General features: G+C 42.9%; 1 protein-coding gene across 1 annotated transcript; it reads left to right on the top strand.

The window, feature by feature from the left end:
* The first annotated feature begins 2,779 nt into the window (after positions 1-2,779).
* Positions 2,780-13,253, top strand: LOC309368890 (interferon alpha/beta receptor 2-like). The gene is made up of 9 exons (XM_081909246.1): positions 2,780-3,003; positions 5,176-5,277; positions 5,893-5,934; positions 6,088-6,208; positions 6,849-7,021; positions 9,450-9,592; positions 10,349-10,511; positions 10,774-10,895; positions 11,741-13,253. Exons 2-9 carry the CDS (start codon positions 5,235-5,237, stop codon positions 12,467-12,469), a joined length of 1,536 nt encoding a protein of 511 aa, XP_081765372.1. The 5' UTR covers positions 2,780-3,003; positions 5,176-5,234; the 3' UTR covers positions 12,470-13,253.
* The last annotated feature ends 4,827 nt before the right edge of the window (positions 13,254-18,080 follow it).

Genomic DNA, 18,080 nt, shown 5'->3' with positions numbered 1-18,080 from the left:
CCCCTGTTCCTATAGGGTAGTCCTCCAGAGTCGGAGAAACGCGCAGGAAAAAAACTTGGAACATGGAAAATAATGCAATGCCAGTTGTTTTATGATGACCTCAGAAAGCTTTTTATTTCTTTTGTCTGTGGTCCAAAGCAGTTTGCTTCTAAATGCATATTCCACACCTTATTCCAGTCAAAAAGCTTCAGTAACAGCATCATTAAGCAGGCTATTCCCCAGAACTGGGAAAAGAAAACCCACTGTAAAATAACTACAGTTATTAGGTAGCCCAACTGCACTATATAAGAGATACTGTGGTGGTTTAAAAGCGCACAAGCTTTCTTTGAAAGAAAAGGGGAAATAAAAGGAGAACTAGGGAGAGAAAACAACCATTGCAGTTGGTTTGGTTGTACTAAGAATAATTGCCGTCAATATTGATTAGTCCTTAGGGACCATGCTGAATTTGAAATTTGCAGGCGGTGAAATCCCAGATGATATGTACACCACTTGTTATGGCTCCTATGTTTAAACATCTCAGGAAAAAATGTGAAACTAATGGTCTCACATTGGGTATAATGTGTTATCATATAGCAAGGCTACTCCTGTCACCAAATAACAAATTCCAGAAGGGTAGCCACGTTAGTTTATATAGCAGGAAAATACAAATCAAAAGAATCTTGTAGCACTGTAAGACTAAGCCATTTATTGTGGCATGTGCTTCTGTAGGTTACAGCCTGCTTCATCAGAAGGATACAGCAGCCTGGAAAGCTGGTAGGTATATAGTTTTACCTAGTGAAGGTAAACCATACGAGATTTTGGTACACAATACAATTTGTTAATGATGCCTTAGACTGTAATCCTATACTGACTTACTTGGGAGTATGCCCCACTGAACTCAGTGAGATTTAATCCTGATGAGATGTGTATATAATAGCACTATAGAAGCCAGCTTAACATTTTGAAAGTACAAAACCTATGTGATTTTAAAATACATATATGGCACCTTCAGGGATGTGTGAAAGGCACACACACATCTAAAGGGCAGGTTTCCACATAACATACATGGAATCCCTGACAGAGAAAGGCTCCCGCTTCAGTGTCAATTGCAGAGAAGAAGCATGAGGTATTTTGTTTTAGTTATCAGTGGAAATGTTATCTAAAAATTTTAAACTCTAAGGGTTCTTCCAGACTGTCACTATTATATGGAAGGGATTTATGATCATACTTATGCTACTTGGTCTAATTTTTTGGTACACATTAATTCAACTGAAATGGAACATAGACCCTTAGTGGTTATGTTTTAGAAGATTAGGCTAAGGTGATTTCCTCAGTGCCTTGGATTGTGACTATAAAAGATGCATCACGTGAATTAAAGTCTGATATTACCTTCCCTATCTCCCCCCCTCCCTCTTACCCACTCCATTTTTCTTTCCCCCTTTTCTCTCTTTCCTTCAGTATGTTTAATATTGTTTATATTTTGTCTTATTTTAAAAATTAATAGTTTCTTCTAAAAAAAATCTTAGTAAAAATCAGGCAATCTAACCACTGCATGAGTTTTGCACAAGCAAATCAGGATGAATGCTGAATAAATAGGCTGTCCAAACAGCATGCATTTGTTTGTAATTAATTTGCAAAACAGATAGGTCTTTTTTTCATGGCCACTTACATATTTCATTGGAATGGGCTGGAGGACTTACCAAGGGGAGTAAACATCTTAAAGGATGAAGAAAGCTGTATTTCTAAAGGAAATACAGACAATGTCAGCACCTGTCTCCATCTTATTCAAGAGAGTGCAGTATATAGAAGGCATTCCTCAGGTATCCGAAGCCCAGACTATTTTGGACTTCGAAATATATAACAACATAAATCAAATACAATTTATTGTGTGAATGCATTAAGGACTTGGTTGTTGAATTATGTAGCATTTTCTGAGAATTTGTTCCTAGAGAAACAGCACCGCCTACAGGCCAAAACACACTCAAGCAGGCTTTGGGAATCATTTTCCATTAACAAAGTCTTACGGCCTAATCATACGCAGCTATGCCCCAAATCATCTCCTAAGTGACTTTTCGGAAGGGAAATAAATTGCTATCAGTGTTTGCTCTGATGTAACTAGTTAAATGATGGTTGGATAGTGTTTTCGAGGTTACCAGCATGAGTTTGACCAAACTGCGGGAGGCAGTGGAGGACAGAGGTGCCTGGCGTTCTCTGGTCCATGGGGTCACGAAGAGTCGGACACGACTAAACGACTAAACAACAACAACAACAACTAGTTAAATGATAATTTTACGATTATCATTTGCTCCCAACTATGGTCCAAACGTTTGTCGAGAACTTTTGACTGTTTGATTTTACATATAGGTTCAAATGCCAGGTGCAAATGTACGTCTCACCCTGCATTTTTCACAATATGGGGCACAAGTCTGATATCTAGTACAGCCCATTTAACTACTTTTGAAGACCTCAAGAGGTAAATTTAATCACCATATATGGTGGTTTATTAAAAAAACATTTGGAGATTATCGATTTGTACATTTGTTTGGCAAAACCAGCTCTTTTGACACTCCGATCCAACCGTGATCAGCTGCGGTCCAGAACTCGTCGCCTGTTCTCATTTCCCATCCGCTCAGTGCTTGGTTTTGCAAGTTCGCTCCCGAGAACACCACATTAATAGAATGCATTAAAAAAATATATTTATTTCATTAGTTGGGTATACAGTATATGGAACTGCGCCACCAAGCTAGCCTTGTTTCCGTAATAAGGGAAAGAGACGGGGCTCTTTCGAGTACGTCTTTAGAATTCCCCTTCTTCGCCCTCCCCGAGCACGGCCACTTGCGGCGCAGACAAGATCAGCCTCCCCGCCCGCCCTGCGTGGCTTTCGGTTTCGGATCCGGCGGAGGCGCCTCGGCTGCCGAGCGAGCGACATGGCGTCCGCCTGGAGCAGAGCCTCGAGGGCTCGGCCGCTGCAGCGGCGCAAGCGGCGGGGATGAGAGCGCCGGCTGGGCGCTCGGGCGCGGCCAGGTGAGCTGCGGGTGGGGCGGGAGCGCTGCCTGCCCGCCTTCGAAGGCGAGGACAAGGCGCCCGAGTGTCCGCGGGGGAAGCGAGGCTGGCGGGGTCGGGCTGGGGCTGCGCCTCGACGGGTCCCCCGCGCAGCCTGGAGCTTCTCGGCGAGGCCGGGACAAGCCGGGCTCCTCCGCCGAGGAGGCGGGGAAGGGGAAGGAGGGAAGGAAGTTAGCAAGGGATGGCGGCGCTCATGCGTCGTCTAGCGCCGCCTTCCCGAAGGAAATGGCCGCTGAAATAAACGGGCTGGTCTCCTGAGCGATGCTGGTTATATATGGCTGCAGACTTGTGTTTAAAGTGTCTATGGTTTTAGGCTTCTTTAGTTGCATATTTCTGTACAGTAGTACCTTGGTTCGCAAACTTAATCTGTTCCAGAAGTCCGTTTCGAAACCAAAGCGTTCCGAAACCAAGGCACACTTTCCCATAGAGAGGAATGCAAAATGAATCAATCCGTTCCACACTTTTTAAAAACAACCCCTAAAACAGCAGTTTGACATGAATTTGACTGTCTAACGAAATAAAATGAAAGCAATAAACAATGTATTGCAGTCACAGGATCAATCAGTCAGTAGCTGAAGTGGGTTCCACACAGTCACAAAAACCCCAAAAAAGAGCTGCAAAAACAAAAATGCAAAATAAATAGCAAAGACAGACAGACCTCAGTGTAACACTCAAAACGGAAGTGTGGCACTCAAAACGGAAGCATAACAATCAAAACGGAGCATGTTCTACTTCCGAAAAAAGTTCACAAACCGGAACACTTCCGGGTTTCCAGTGTCTGGGTTCCAAGTTGTTGGAGTACCAAGGTGTTTGAGAACCAAGGTACCACTGTATTGTGTCTTTCATTGCATATTCAGTGTTGGGAGCCACCCTGAGTTGCTAATAATAATAATAATAATAATAATAATAATAATAATAATAATATCCCACCCATCTGGCTGGGTTTCCCCAATCACGCTGGGAGAATTACAGCATATACAAAAACATAATAAAACATTCAACATTAAAAAACAGAATATCTTATACAGACTATAACCAATAAATCAATAGAAACATAAACATAAAAATAGTCAGTTTACAGTTATACCCACATTAAAATAACCACCAACGGAAGAGCACAGTATAAAATCCACATAATAAGTAAAGTGTTCGTCATTAAGGCCCTACAAAAGCCTTCCCTGTTTTTAAATAACGTTTCTTTCAGCCAGCCCAAGTGAGCTCAACTTGCACAGGTTTGGATGGCAAGAGCGCCAGTAAGTGTGTTTGTTGCCTTCATTGTTAGGGCCAAACTACAAAGCAGCTCTTATGTATTGTATTAGAATGAAAGGCATCTTTTTTGGAAAGTGTGTGGCTTAGCATCTGGAAAAAAATGAATAATAATCAAATAATAAGTGTGCCCCAAGGGCGTTGTTGGCGACATTCTTCAGGGGCGTGAGATTGAGCAGCAGAAATCATAACCAGGCATTTTGACTGAATGTGCATGGGCTGAAAGGGGGGAAGGGAACAGGGACACACCCACAATCCCTGCCCCAAACATCCCCACATGTTCAGCTGAATGCACTGAGAAAGTCTGAAGTGCAGCAAGTCCATGCAGGGATGGGGGGAGGGGCTTGTATGTCCCCTGTGTGACAAAATCCTGCCTTGACATGAGAACCTTAAACTTAAGTGGCTGATGCATAAATATTGTTTCATAAAGACTATTATTATTGGTTAAGGCTTCCTTTTTCAGTACCTTAGCCACTTCTGTCACCCACACCTCTCTCTCTCTTTCTTTCTTTCTTTCTTTCTTTCTTTCTTTCTTTCTTTCTTTCTTTCTTTCTTTCTTTCTTTCGTTTTCTTTGGGGGGTTCTGCCTTGTTTTTTCCTTTACTACTAGTTCTCCTCTAAATCTTTAATTGCCACACTTTCCCCTCTCTCAGCCCAAATTTTCTCATGCATCTTGTTTTTAGAGTATGACAAGATCCAGAAGGAGAGGGAAAGAAATGATTTGGGACCGAGTATCATATGGGCAAAAGATAATTAATGGATGCCACCCATATTAAATGACAGTTTGGAAGAACGTTTCATGTTACCCTTTTGGAATCACTGTTTTCTCTGGGATTTTGAAAAAAAATATTGTTTGGTATACATGCAGGAGTCACATCAGCGCTTACCCACCTGTAGAGACCACCGCATAGGATGTTATTTTAAACGATGATGACATTTTTCATGGGACCACTGCATTTCTGCAAACTTGGTGAGTTAAGTCTAGAAAGAATTTAACAGCACACCCTTCTTTTTCTTCTTGTCTCAGCTGCCTTCTTCGCCTTTGCCAAATAAATTTGATCCTCAACTAGTTTCTAGTCACAAACTGCCCAGGCTGGAAAGAAGACAGCTTTTATAAATAAATGAAATTATGCTTAGAGTTACCTGAGTCTCTTAAGATAAGGGAAACAGACTTTTGCCTAGCTGCTAAAGGAGCTGAAAACATGCACCCAAAGTTAAGCATTTTAGAACAATGGCTGTTACGGAAATTTAAATGGCACCTCCAGTTTCATTTGATTTTGAATTATTGTTTCTGGACTGTAGAAAACAACATGTCAACTATTGATTGTAGCGGAAGGGGGATCCAAAATTGGTCCAAGGAAGCCTGAATTTGAACATGGAAATAAATCATGCTACTTTAAATTGAGCCCTATTCAACTAACTTTTACTCAGAGTAGACCCATGATAGTAATGACCCTGACTTAACAGGTGCATTCATTTCAATGGGTCTGGTTAGTTGAATCTTAGCATACAAACAGTTTCAAGAGCATTTTCTACATTGAAAAGATACTTTAAAATTTCATATATCTATTGTTTTAATTTATAGTGTACATCAGTGCTCTGATCTCTGCTCTGTGCAGTTTACTTGGTAAGTATTTTTAAACTTCTTAACATTTACTGCCTGGTTCACGTTGTATGTTGTTGCTTAGGAGGAGCAAAATGTACAGCTATTTCATCACGTATGATTGGCAAACCTCGTACTCACCAGTACTTACAACTGTTCTTTTTTTGCCACCACAAGAAACCTCGGTTCAACTCAAGTTGAAAATGGAGCCACGGGATTTTGAGTACATATTGACGTGGGAAGCTGAAAATAACACAGGGACTCCCACATGCTACAATGTGATGTATAGAACAATAAGGTACCTATGCTTTTTCTAAAATACATTCCCACATTTTGTAAATGATTGTGAATGACTGATATGGTGCAAGCTCAATATTGGCGTAGGTGTGTATCTAGTTATGTTCCTGTTATATGAAGAACAGAAACAAAGAGTTATCTGGAAGATTAAACACTAACAAATTTGGTATGGCATGTGATTTTGCAGACATTTTGAATTGCTGTTTTATATCTAGTTGGGAGGGGATGCGGGTGGCGCTGTGGATTAAAGCCTCAGCGCCTAGGACTTGCCGATCGAAAGGTCGGCGGTTCGAATCCCCGCAGCGGGGTGCGCTCCCGTTGTTCGGTCCCAGCGCCTGCCAACCTAGCAGTTCGAAAGCACCCTCGGGTGCAAGTAGATAAATAGGGACCGCTTTCTAGCGGGAAGGTAAACGGCGTTTCCGTGTGCGGCTCTGGCTCACCAGAGCAGCGATGTCACGCTGGCCACGTGACCCGGAAGTGTCTTCGGACAGCGCTGGCCCCTGGCCTCTTGAGTGAGATGGGCGCACAACCCCAGAGTCTGGCAAGACTGGCCCGTACGGGCAGGGGTACCTTTACCTTTACCTTTTATCTAGTTGGGAAGTACTGATTGTTCATTGGCTCCTCCTTGTTTCCATTTAAAGTTATCCAACACCAAACATGAAGATTGTCGCAGAGTGTTCCAATATCACACGTTCATTCTGTAACTTGACAAAAGAGTTTACAGATCCCTACGAGTCATACAAAATAGTAGTGGAGCAGGTCACAGAAAGCGGAGTACATTCTTCAGATACTTCATTCAGTCCATATGCTGACAGTAAGTAATTTGCTCCTTATTTATGTTTGAAGCACATGCCTTATGCTTCCTATAAGTCCTAGGTCAACCACACAGGTTTCACACTGGCCAAGGCAGAAGGTAGAGGCCAGTTGTCAACCCCCACTAGGTCATCTCCCAGCAGGGCTCCAAAGCTGTCAGTGCCCTGCCCCACGGGCGGAGGAAGGGGGGCGGGGGGAGTGCAGCACCACTGGCACCATGGGGGAAGGGGGTACCATCACGGCTGCCCCCCTGGACACGTGCCACACCCCAGGACGTGCACCAACCTCGCCTCTGCCTGCTCACCGCCCCCGGTGCCAGAGCATGCAGCTTGGCCCCTGCCCTGCCCTGCTTCTACTTGTTTTAATTGATGCTGCCGAGGCTTCCACAGTGGCAGAGCGCTGACACCAGCAACCTCATGCAATTCTAGCCCCCCAAATCCCCAAGACTCGCTCCTTCTTCAGTGTATTATTTTCAGTTATTTAGATCATCGTTCTTTAAGTGCCAAGAGGTCTCGAGGTCCTGACAAGCTTTATCTCCAGCTCTCTATGGGCATCCTTTTGCTTTTCAATTGAATGAATCAGAACTCAGGACTAGGTGCCATATTCAAAGCAGACTTTCGGGAGCAGAAATGAGGATCAAAGAAGGCTGAAGGCCAACAAGTTAAGAGGCTTAAAGGTCGGTTTGGGGAAATTTCTAATCATTTTTTTTTTTTATAAAAATTTTTATTAAGATTTTTTACAGATACATATTTAACAAACAAAATAGGTTTCATAACATCTTTTCATTCTATTGCGGACTCCCTCACGTCTCCCGCTTCCACTCTCATCATTAAAAACGAATTTTTCCAAGCAAATTATCATCTTGTTTATACTCTTAAGTGCTATGTTTAGGTTAAACTCAAATAAAAAATTATAATTTTAATGGTAGACAGTTATTTCTGCTCTGGCTTCCTTGTTAGGATTCAACCAAATTACAATACTTTTGTAAATAAATCTTAAATTTCTTCCAGTCTTCTTCAACCCTCTCCTCTCCCAGGTCGCGGATTCTGCCAGTCATCTCGGCCAGTTGCATATAGTCCATCAGCTGCATCTGCCATTCTTCCAGTGTTGGTAGATCTTGGGTTTTCCAGCTCTTAGCAATAAGTATCCTTGCCGCCGTTGTAGCGTACATAAAAAATGTTCTATCCTTCTTTAACACGTTCTGGCCGACCATGCCCAGAAGGAAGGCCTCTGGTTTCTTGGTGAAGGTATACTTAAATACCTTTTTTAACTCATTATATATCATTTCCCAAAAGGCCTTCACTTTAGGGCAGGTCCACCAGAGGTGAAAGAATGTTCCTTCATTTTCCTTACATTTCCAACATTTGTTATCAGACGAATGGTGTATTTTAGCCAATTTCACTGGGGTCATGTACCATCTATATATCATTTTCATTACATTTTCCTTCAGAGCATTACATGCTGTGAAGTTCAGCCCGGTAGTCCATAACCTTTCCCAGTCCTCAAACATAATGTTGTGCCCAATATCCTGGGCCCACTTTATCATAGCCGATTTAACCAATTCGTCTTGTGTGTTCCATTTCAGCAGCAAGTTATACATTTTTGAAAGCACCTTGGTCTTAGGTTCTAGCAGTTCTGTCTCCAGTTTCGATTTCTCCACCTGGAATCCTAACTTTTTATCAATCTTAAACACTTCCTTAATCTGAGCATAGTGTAACCAGTCTCGCACTTTATCTTTCATTTTCTCTAAACTCTGCAGTTTCCAATTGTCTCCATCCCTTTCTAGTATTTCCCAATATTTTGGCCAATTGGCCTCCATATTGGGTCTTTTTCGGGCCTTGGCCTCCAAAGGTGACAGCCACCTCGGTGATTTGTTTTCTAATAAGTCTTTGTATCTTGTCCAGCATGCAGAGCGCTGACACCAGCAACCTCATGCAATTCTAGCCCCCCAAACCCCCAAGACTCGCTCCTTCTTCAGTGTATTATTTTCAGTTATTTAGATCATTATTCTTTAAGTGCCAAGAGGTCCCGAGGTCCTGACAAGCTTTATCTCTAGCTCTCTATGGGCATCCTCTTGCTTTTCAATGGAATGAATGGCAAACTACACCCCACTAAGATCAGAACACAGGACTAGGTGCCATATTCAGAGCAGGCTTTCGGGAGCAGAAATGAGGATCAAAGAAGGCTGAAGGCCAACAAGTTAAGAGGCTTAAAGGTCGGTTTGGGGAAATTTCTAATCAATAGAAGCCCTGCCGTACCTATTTAGCCTCCAATATGAAAGAAGCATACCTGGGAGAACGTTGTATCATTTCATTTGAGATCTTATGTCCAAGTTAGTAGTGCATTGGATTGTAATTTCATTAATTTCTCTAGGGCAGAGCTGCCCAATCACATTGATTCCTTCTTTTCTTCCTTTCTTTGTTCAACAGCATGCCTAACACAACCCCAGTTTGAGATTTCTGCTTGTCCAAGCTGCGTAAATGTGACAGTGAAACTTTCAGCCTCGTTACTTCATGTATACCAAGAGCTTGATTATACGGTCACAGTGATAAGAGACAATGTCAAGGAAAAGGTCAGTTGCTTATGATTAAAAGGGAAATGGGAGACAGTATCAAAATTAATTCAATTTATCTGTCAGAAAGCTGCTATTTCTGTTTCTAGTTCAGGTATATCCAAACTTAATGGTTCTGCTCCCTGATCCATAGCCCTGTCTATCCTCCTATGCATGCCTAGAGTTCCTGTCTGGGTGTGTTTCACCCATTCACTTCTATGGAGAGGGCAGCTCCCCAAGGTTTGCCCTTTCAGGGGCTGTTGACATTGAGATAGACCAGAAGGGCTGTATATATTTTGGAATGCCAGCAGGAATTGCTGGATTGAGATGTTTTGGATTAATAGGGTAGACCACTTCCCATGCCAGTACTTGAGGATTGGGCATAGCAACAGCTAAACCAGCAGAGTCCAAAGGCCAGAGGCTACGTTGGTATTGCTGTGCCTTTGCACTGTTGCTGCAAGAAGAATTGGCAAGACAAATATTTAGCAGATGAACAGAAATGATAATGTTACTTATATATAGCTTTTTGTGTTTCCGGAGCACTTTAGGAAACATTTTCATAGGTGTCCTTACAATAGCCCATTACATAGGCTAGTGTAATTATCCCCACATATTGCAGATGCTGGGCTTTGACTGCAAAAGAGTGTGCAAGGTTGTGTCTTGACCTCATGGAAAGGTGAGACTTTCCACGTAACAGTCAAGTGTGTTTCATCAGCATTTGCATTTGCCCTTCATATGACATACTCATTTGTCAATCTTTTTCTTCTTCTTTTCTAGCGTGTTGTCAATACAACCAAACAAGAGAGTTTCCACACTGTCATTGGAGATTTGAGTTTCAATACAAATTATTGTATTGCTGTTGATGTGAGAACAAGTCTAAATAATCCGTGCACTCCATCTGTCCCCAAATGCCTTATCCTCAGCTCCAATAATATATCAGGTATAATGAATTAAGGGGTGGGGAGGGGTTGCAGAGAATTAATTTAAAATGATTGTTTTATTAATTTAAAAAAACTAAGATTATTGCTTTTAGTATTTCAAGTAATAGATTTTTAAAAAATTCTTATGAATTTTGGTAGTCTAAAAAATATATATATTATGAATTTTGGTAATCTGGTACGCTGTGTGCCCAGTAAAACCAGAGCGTTTCACAATAGCCCCCATAATCACTGTTCTTTAATCACATTCTTTTTATCTTACAGGTCATATTATATTACCAGCGTTGTTGGGCATATTAATGTCGTTGGCAGTAATACTCACTCTATTTGTCCTGTATAAAGCCGGTGTTATTTGCTTCAGATCGAGGAAATGGCCAAGAGTCTTGGTATGTAGCCTTTGGACGGATTCTTTTTTTAAGATAAATAGCTTAATAAGCTCTACTGTATGTATGTATATAGAATTTTATTTATTTTCTATTTTTCTATTTATTTATTTTCATGAAGGGTCAGTCCCAGGGTCAATGCCAGTTTCATAGGGTCAATGCCAGTTTCATAGGGTCAGGTGATATGAGAGTTTGCCCTCTCTGCCTGGAGAGCTGCTGTCAGTGATGGACAAATAATCTGACCAGTTCCTCTATCCTGTTAACACTTGATCCTCACTGCGAGAAGTGAGGTAACAGGGAACCAGGCAGAGGGCCTTCTTGGTGGCGGCGCACGCCCTGTGGAATGGCCTCCCATCAGATATCAAGGAAATAAACAACTACTGTGTCTGACCTTTAGAAGACATCTGAAGGCAGACCTGTTTAGGGAAGTTTTTAATGTTAGATGTTTTATTGTGTTTGAATATTCTTCTGTTGTTGTTGTTGTTGTTGTTGTTGTTGTTGTTTGATAGGACTTGTAATCAACAGCACCACAACATTTACATTTAGCCTTGTGTCCCGGGTATCTGGCCTCAAGACCATAAAAAGCTGGAATAAATAAGTGAAGAAAGAACCAAACTGCTCAGGGCTTTTTTCAACAAAACCCCCTTTATTGAAAATGGAAGCAAATCCCAATGAAAGCCAAAAGATTCTTACATCTGTGGAGGGTTTTGGGATTAAGGCCAAAATATTGACATCCAATTAATATTTATTAATATTAATATTCAACTATGTATCACACCCCCATCCTTTTTGAAGGCATCTATTTTATTTTTCCCATCTGTAAATTTCAAAATTGTTTTTCTTTTCAGAGCATCATACCAAAATTAGACTATTCCCTTTTTAAATCAGAACCGGAAGAAGTGCACACCGTCCAGGTCACCCAACAAAGTAAAAAAAAAGTATGTGGATACAATTCCGATGAAGAGGACAGTGACAGCGTTGCTGGAAATGATGATTTATATACTGCACATGGTTTTTTGGGGCAGACTTCAAAGTCCTGCTCGCAGGAGGACAATGCAGAGCCACCGTCCCTAGACTGCTCATCCAGTACAAGTGAAATAGCTGACCCCCAGGATGAGGAAACAGAAAAGCTTCTGCTCATCAGCTGCTCATCTGCTACAAGTGAAATGCCTAAACCTGTAGATGCTGAAACAGAAAACCTTCAGAATGATATTAGCAAAGAAGAAAGCCCAACAATTCAAATATTTCATCCTTCTCCTGAAGTGGACTCCCCTAATGAGCTAGACCTGGAGTGCAGCATTTGTTCCAATGTAAACTTAAATACTGTGGTGCTAGGAATATCTGGCAAAAATGTGAATGCTTCTGCAACATTAAGCTCTTGCCAAGAGAAGGCTGTGGACTTGAAAGAGTTGTGTGTTTCTGATGCATTCGAACCGAAACATATCACTGATGCGCTAGAAATGCAGAACTCTGACATTCATAACCTCTCTTGTTCCTGGCAAAATTCTAATGGGTCTGGAGGAAGTGAGTCATCGGATTCAGAAACAGACTGTATTGGTGAATACATGAGCAGATGAATCAAAGATGGATAAAAGAATAGCATCTTCCTGTACAATATATATTCCTAGTGTCAAGGGACTGGGTGGGATCTTCTGTCTAATGCTATCAGTGTTGTACAAGTACATATGAAAATGCAGCGCTGTTGTGAATTCCCACAGCATTAATATTGTTTTCTGTTCTCTCTCTTTTTTTTTAACGGGAAGGCAAGCCACTTACTAATCTGCTTCCAGTATAACTGAGTACCCACAATCTGTCATGGCCTGGTTGGATGCAGAGAAATGATTGGATAAACCAGCTGGGGGATGACCAGGTGAAGAAGGCTCAGAGCCCAGGGAGTGGTGGTGGGAAGACAATGAGTGGTCAGAAGGAGAAGACAGAGAAAAGGTGTTGCAAGCTAACAGGGCTTAGTGAGCCTGCAGAGTCTGTGGTAGAGAGAAGTCTAGAATCAGAGGCAGAGACTGAAGCAGGAGGGTGGGAGGAGAGAGGCCAAGAGACAGAGATGAGTCAGGCTGATTAAGGCTCCCTGGTGTTTTCTTCTACTGCAACAAGCTCCCCTTCCCCTTGTCTCCTAGAACCAGAAGGGGCATGAAAAGTGCAGAGGAGAGATTTGTGATGCGCAGACGTAACCTCCGATTGCTTGGGAAAAAATCCTGGAGAGGAGAGGTAGCTGTGGGTAGGTGGGGACCTTCAGTCTCAGCAACTGCTTTATGGGAGCAAACCTACCAGGCATGACTTGCTGCACTCATTAGGCCAGGCACTGCTGTACAGATTGTGTTTTTGCTAATAAAGAGTTAACTCCAACTTGCACAGTGTGACTTACTGCTGACTGACTCCTGAGACAACCATTTGTGAAAGCTGGAAAATAAACCCAGCTTTTGTGTTTCTAGAATAGAATTAATTGCAGACATGGATCACAATATCTTCCCATCCTGTTCTATGTTCATTCTATATAACCACTGTCTTGAGGTTAGATTTGTCAATCACAGTTTATCAAGTTTACCATGGTGAAGCACTTCACTTGTAATTAATTGACTGTGAATGGATTTCCTGTTATCTGTAATACATAGCCTAAGACCCTGAGGGTTGTAACCCATTATGCCTGTTTATTCAGAGAACTGGAGGGTTCAGGGCCTTCAGATGGCCTATATGTGAACTTATGCTAGGGAATGCGTTCATTGTGCCTTGTTGATCCAATTCATACCTGTGTCTGTTTTTCTATCAGTATGAAGCATTCCCTCACCCTCATATTGTTGGCAGGGTTTAAACTGGCTCTGTGATTTTTTTGTGTGGCAAAGACTCCAGTGATGTAATTACTGGAGTGATGTAAATCCAATCTGTTACCTCCGAGGATGTGGACAGGCTGCTTGGACGAGTGAAGCCAACCACCTGTCTCCTGGATCCTTGCCCATCCTGGCTTATAAAAGCTAGCCGGGAAGGACTGGGCGATGGGCTTCGTGGGGTGGTGAATGCTTCCCTCCGTGAGGGAGCCTTCCCAGACCCACTGAAAGAGGCGGTTATTAAACCGCTTCTTAAAAAACCATATTTAGATGCGGCCACGATGGCCAATTATCGCCCAGTCTCAAATATGGCCAATTATCGCCCAGTCTCCTCCCCCATCGTTCTGCCCGGACACTGAGGTCCAGCTCCGAGGGCCTTCTGGTGGTTCCCTCACTGCGAGAGGCCAAGTTACAGGGAACCAGGCAGAGGGCCTTCTCGGTAGTGGCGCCCGCCCTGTGGAACGCCCTCCCATCAGATGTCAAAGCGATAAACATCTACCTGACATTCAGAAGACATCTGAAGGCAGCCCTGTTTTTAATATGTGACATTTTAGTGTATCTTTCATCTTTGTTGGAAGCCGCCCAGAGTGGCTGGGGAAACCCAGCCAGATGGGCGGGGTACAAATAAAATATTATTATTATTATTATTAGAGAGGTGGCAAAGAGATATGCTAATGCACGTGACCTCTTTTCTGTCTGTCACACTGGGATAATCTTTGATCAGTTTCTCATTACAGAGAATCTGACTAGCAATTGTTGGAGTGGCTGGACGTAGGAAGGGGTTAATTTCTTTCATGAGCATAAATCACCCCGTGGGTGAGGTAAATCACAGGTGCAAGGTCAAATGAGTCAGTTGCAAGGTCAAATGGCTCAGAGCCCTGACTATATTTGTGATTAATGTATGCCAGCTAGTTCAGTCTTGGTTAGTTGGTGTTAGAGGAATGTTGATATTTTGTATATAGAATCATAGAATATGAAGGGACCCTGAGGATCATCTAGTCCAACCCCCTGCAATGCAGGAATATGCAGTTGTCCCTTACAGGAATTGAACCCAGAACCTTGGTGTTCTCAGCGCCACGCTCTAACCAACTGAGCTACCCGTATCTGAAAAGCCTACAAGCCGGAACTTCCTTTTCTGTGTATAACTTTTATCCAGAGCTGTTTGCTAAGCTTATTTACTTCTACAACAGTAAAAAGATATGGACCTTAGTCTGCTTCTGTGTGGTGTCTGGTACTGCAAGCAAGATGCACACACTTAAGATGAGTGTGCATCTTATATCAGATTCCCAACAGCAGTGCGATCGTGTAATGTTAGCCTCTCAAACTGCACTTCACTTTCAAACGTGTAGCTGAGGGAGCTTAACTATCATATGTCCATTCTAAATTGCTCCTGAGCAACGAGGTTCCTTTTAAAAAAATATAAAGACATCTCTGTGGCTTAACTGTATGCATTTGAATATAAAGAGTAGTTGTGGTTCGAGGACCCGATCCCTGCTTTTTGGAATAAAGACACACAAGCACAGTGTATAAGGTTAATGGGCAAGAAAAGGCCACAACTTTATTGATTACAGCAAGTGAGAAGGTATTGGCTTAGACATTGGACCACGAAAGCTTGACTCCACCCACTTGAAGAGGGGTGAGCCTAAAGAGGGGTTATTCACTAGTAGGGGGAGCCTGTTGATGCAAATACAACTATAAGCTCTCCCATGATGTCACCGAGGGTCGTGCCAAGGCCCCCCGCCACACAGGCATCAGACAGGATCCACGACCGCCGGATTCCTTTAACGGAATACCCAAATTTGAAGGGGTAGGCAATGGCCACACCGTGCCCTTCCACACACCACCAACACATTCCAATGCCTAACCGCCCAATACCAAGAAAGCTGTGACGATTACTACGAGGTAGGCGAACAAACCAAAAGGCCTAATGCCAATTGGAAAAATTCCTACCAGTCCCCCTGGGCAACCTGCGCAACCAACCATAGGTCCATAGCAAGGTCAAGAGAAAAGCTAAGCCCTAAGGGAGTGGTGGGTGGGTGACTTGCGACGAGAAGGTGAAAAAGTGAGGCGGAATGGCTGGCGTAGCGGTATCTTGAACCGCAAACCATGCCCCCACCAAGCCGCCCGGTTGGGCTCCTACCTGTGGGCATGGTGCGCCAGCCAGGTGAGTGGGGCAGGGGGCATAACGCCCCCTGCGTGATGCAGAAATCGCGTCCCACCCACAACACCTCCCCTCTGGGAGGAGGAGAGGCTTTAGCACCTAAAAGTGTCATTTGATATCACCATGTTTCTAAAATACAGAATAATCTATATCTTCTATATCAACTTACAGCAGGAAGAGCCATTATGAGTGGCCAGTAAGATTTCCTAAGGCCCAGCAGGTTGTTTGCTGTAGCTCTGGAGAGCTCTGGTTCAGACTACTAATGAAAGCTGGAGTAAACAACATCTGCGTGACCTATGGTTCCCCATCATTGCTGTGGTGGCACACATATTATTAGACTGTACTGCTTCCCATTTGCAACTATGGCAGATGTTCGTGAAGAGTCAACATATTTGGGGGAGAAATCTAGAATTCAGCTTTCTCTTATCAGCACATCACACCTTAAATCAGGTAGTAAATAGCTAACTGAGCCCCTTGAAGGAACAGGTGCCTAGTCTGGGAGTATTCCTGAATTTCAGTCTGCCATTGGAGTCCTATTTGGAGTCCTTACGTCCAGCATAGATTGATTTGTGAATACTAACAATTTATTTGTACCCCACTCCAGCTATGTCCATTCACAGACCTGGTAGTCTGGCCTCAGTTGCCCATGGTCTAGAGACCTCCTCTCTGCTACTGCCATACCATCTAAGTGGGGCTGCCCTAGATGATGGTGGGGCTGGTGCAGAATGAGGCTGCTAGGTTGGTGAGTTGGAGGCCCCATTAGCTAAAGTGGTGCTTCAGGTTAAGAACAATTTCAGGTTAAGAACAGACCTCCAGAACGAATTAAGTTCTTAACCCGAGGTACCACTGTACAGCCTACGTCCCATGCCCCCACCTCCTAACAGTTTGTATTTGCCTTCTTTCGGTTCACCACTTTGTGACCTTAAGGCAGGCATGGCCAAACTTGGCCCTCCAGCTGTTTTGGGACTACAATTCCAATCATCCCTGACCACTGGTCCTGTTAGCTAGGGATGATGGGAGTTGTAGTCCAAAAACAGCTGGAGGGCCAAGTTTGGCCATCACTGCCTTAATAATATCTATATAAATAAATAAATCCCTGTTGGTTGCATTACTGCAGAGAATGTGTTTCTTTTTCCATTGGTAGATATTGGCTACTACTTAAAACAGGGCATTTTGATGTGGAATATACCAAATCTGCTCTGTTGGTTCCTTTAAGGCAGTTATTGAACACTTTCATTTTCTCCCAGGCATTTGCTCTTGTAAACTTCAGAGACCTATCCTGTTTATGATAACTTTCATTGACTTCCTTAATGGATTTGTTTTTGGAGAGACTTCAGTCAGACAGCACATCAGAAATCTGAGACCGGTTGGCATCTGTCTTGTCTTGGGAGACAAGGGAGGAATGTGCCTTTTTAGGTGAAGTCAAACTGTCAAAGGTTTACAGCTGCTGCTGTGGCTGGAGAGACCGATATGGGAGACACAGGTTTCATTGCAACTGGAGCAGATGCAGGCGTCCGGTTGTGCTACTGCAGATGCACCATGGCGTTTCTTCTCACTAAACAATAAAAGATGACTGGAGGCCTTACATTAAAACCACCTATATTTAGTCATGAAACACGTGCCTTGCGGTTAAACACTTGCATGCAGCTGTTAACAGAGAACACATCTAGTTTCCCCCATCTGCATTGCTTTCGTATTGGTTTCAGTATTATACTGCTTATTTCACCAAACACCATGGAAAAGTGATCATTAACCCCCCTTTAATTCAGGATATATCTAGTGACCAGATTACTCTCTTGCTACAATTAACAATTAATTGTTTTTATTAATATATTTCTAGCCCCCCCCCCTTTTCAGGGCAAGCCCTGATAATTTAGACTGCAATTGACGTGGGCCTGTATCTCAAATGTGCCTGCTTATTTCTATGTGGGCTTCCAACTGGCTTTCATTTTACTTGAACCACCATTTCAAAGCAATCCTGGGAAATTTGGCACACACTGCAGTGTGAGGTTGAGTATTCCTGCAGTTAAACCAGACCGTGGTCCATGTTATCTCATTGAAGCAAAGTCACATCTAGCCAAGCAGGCATGAAGGCTATATACAGTAGTACCTCGGGTTAAGAACTTAATTCGTTCTGGAGGTCTGTTCTTAACCTGAAACTGTTCTTAACCTGAGGTACCACTTTAGCTA

Source organism: Podarcis melisellensis (genome assembly GCF_964234715.1).
Source record: "Podarcis melisellensis genome assembly, chromosome: 4".
In the NCBI taxonomy this organism is placed as follows: domain Eukaryota; kingdom Metazoa; phylum Chordata; class Lepidosauria; order Squamata; family Lacertidae; genus Podarcis; species Podarcis melisellensis.
The sequence above is the reverse complement of the archived record's forward strand: the minus strand, read 5'-3'. Positions and strand labels throughout refer to the sequence as shown.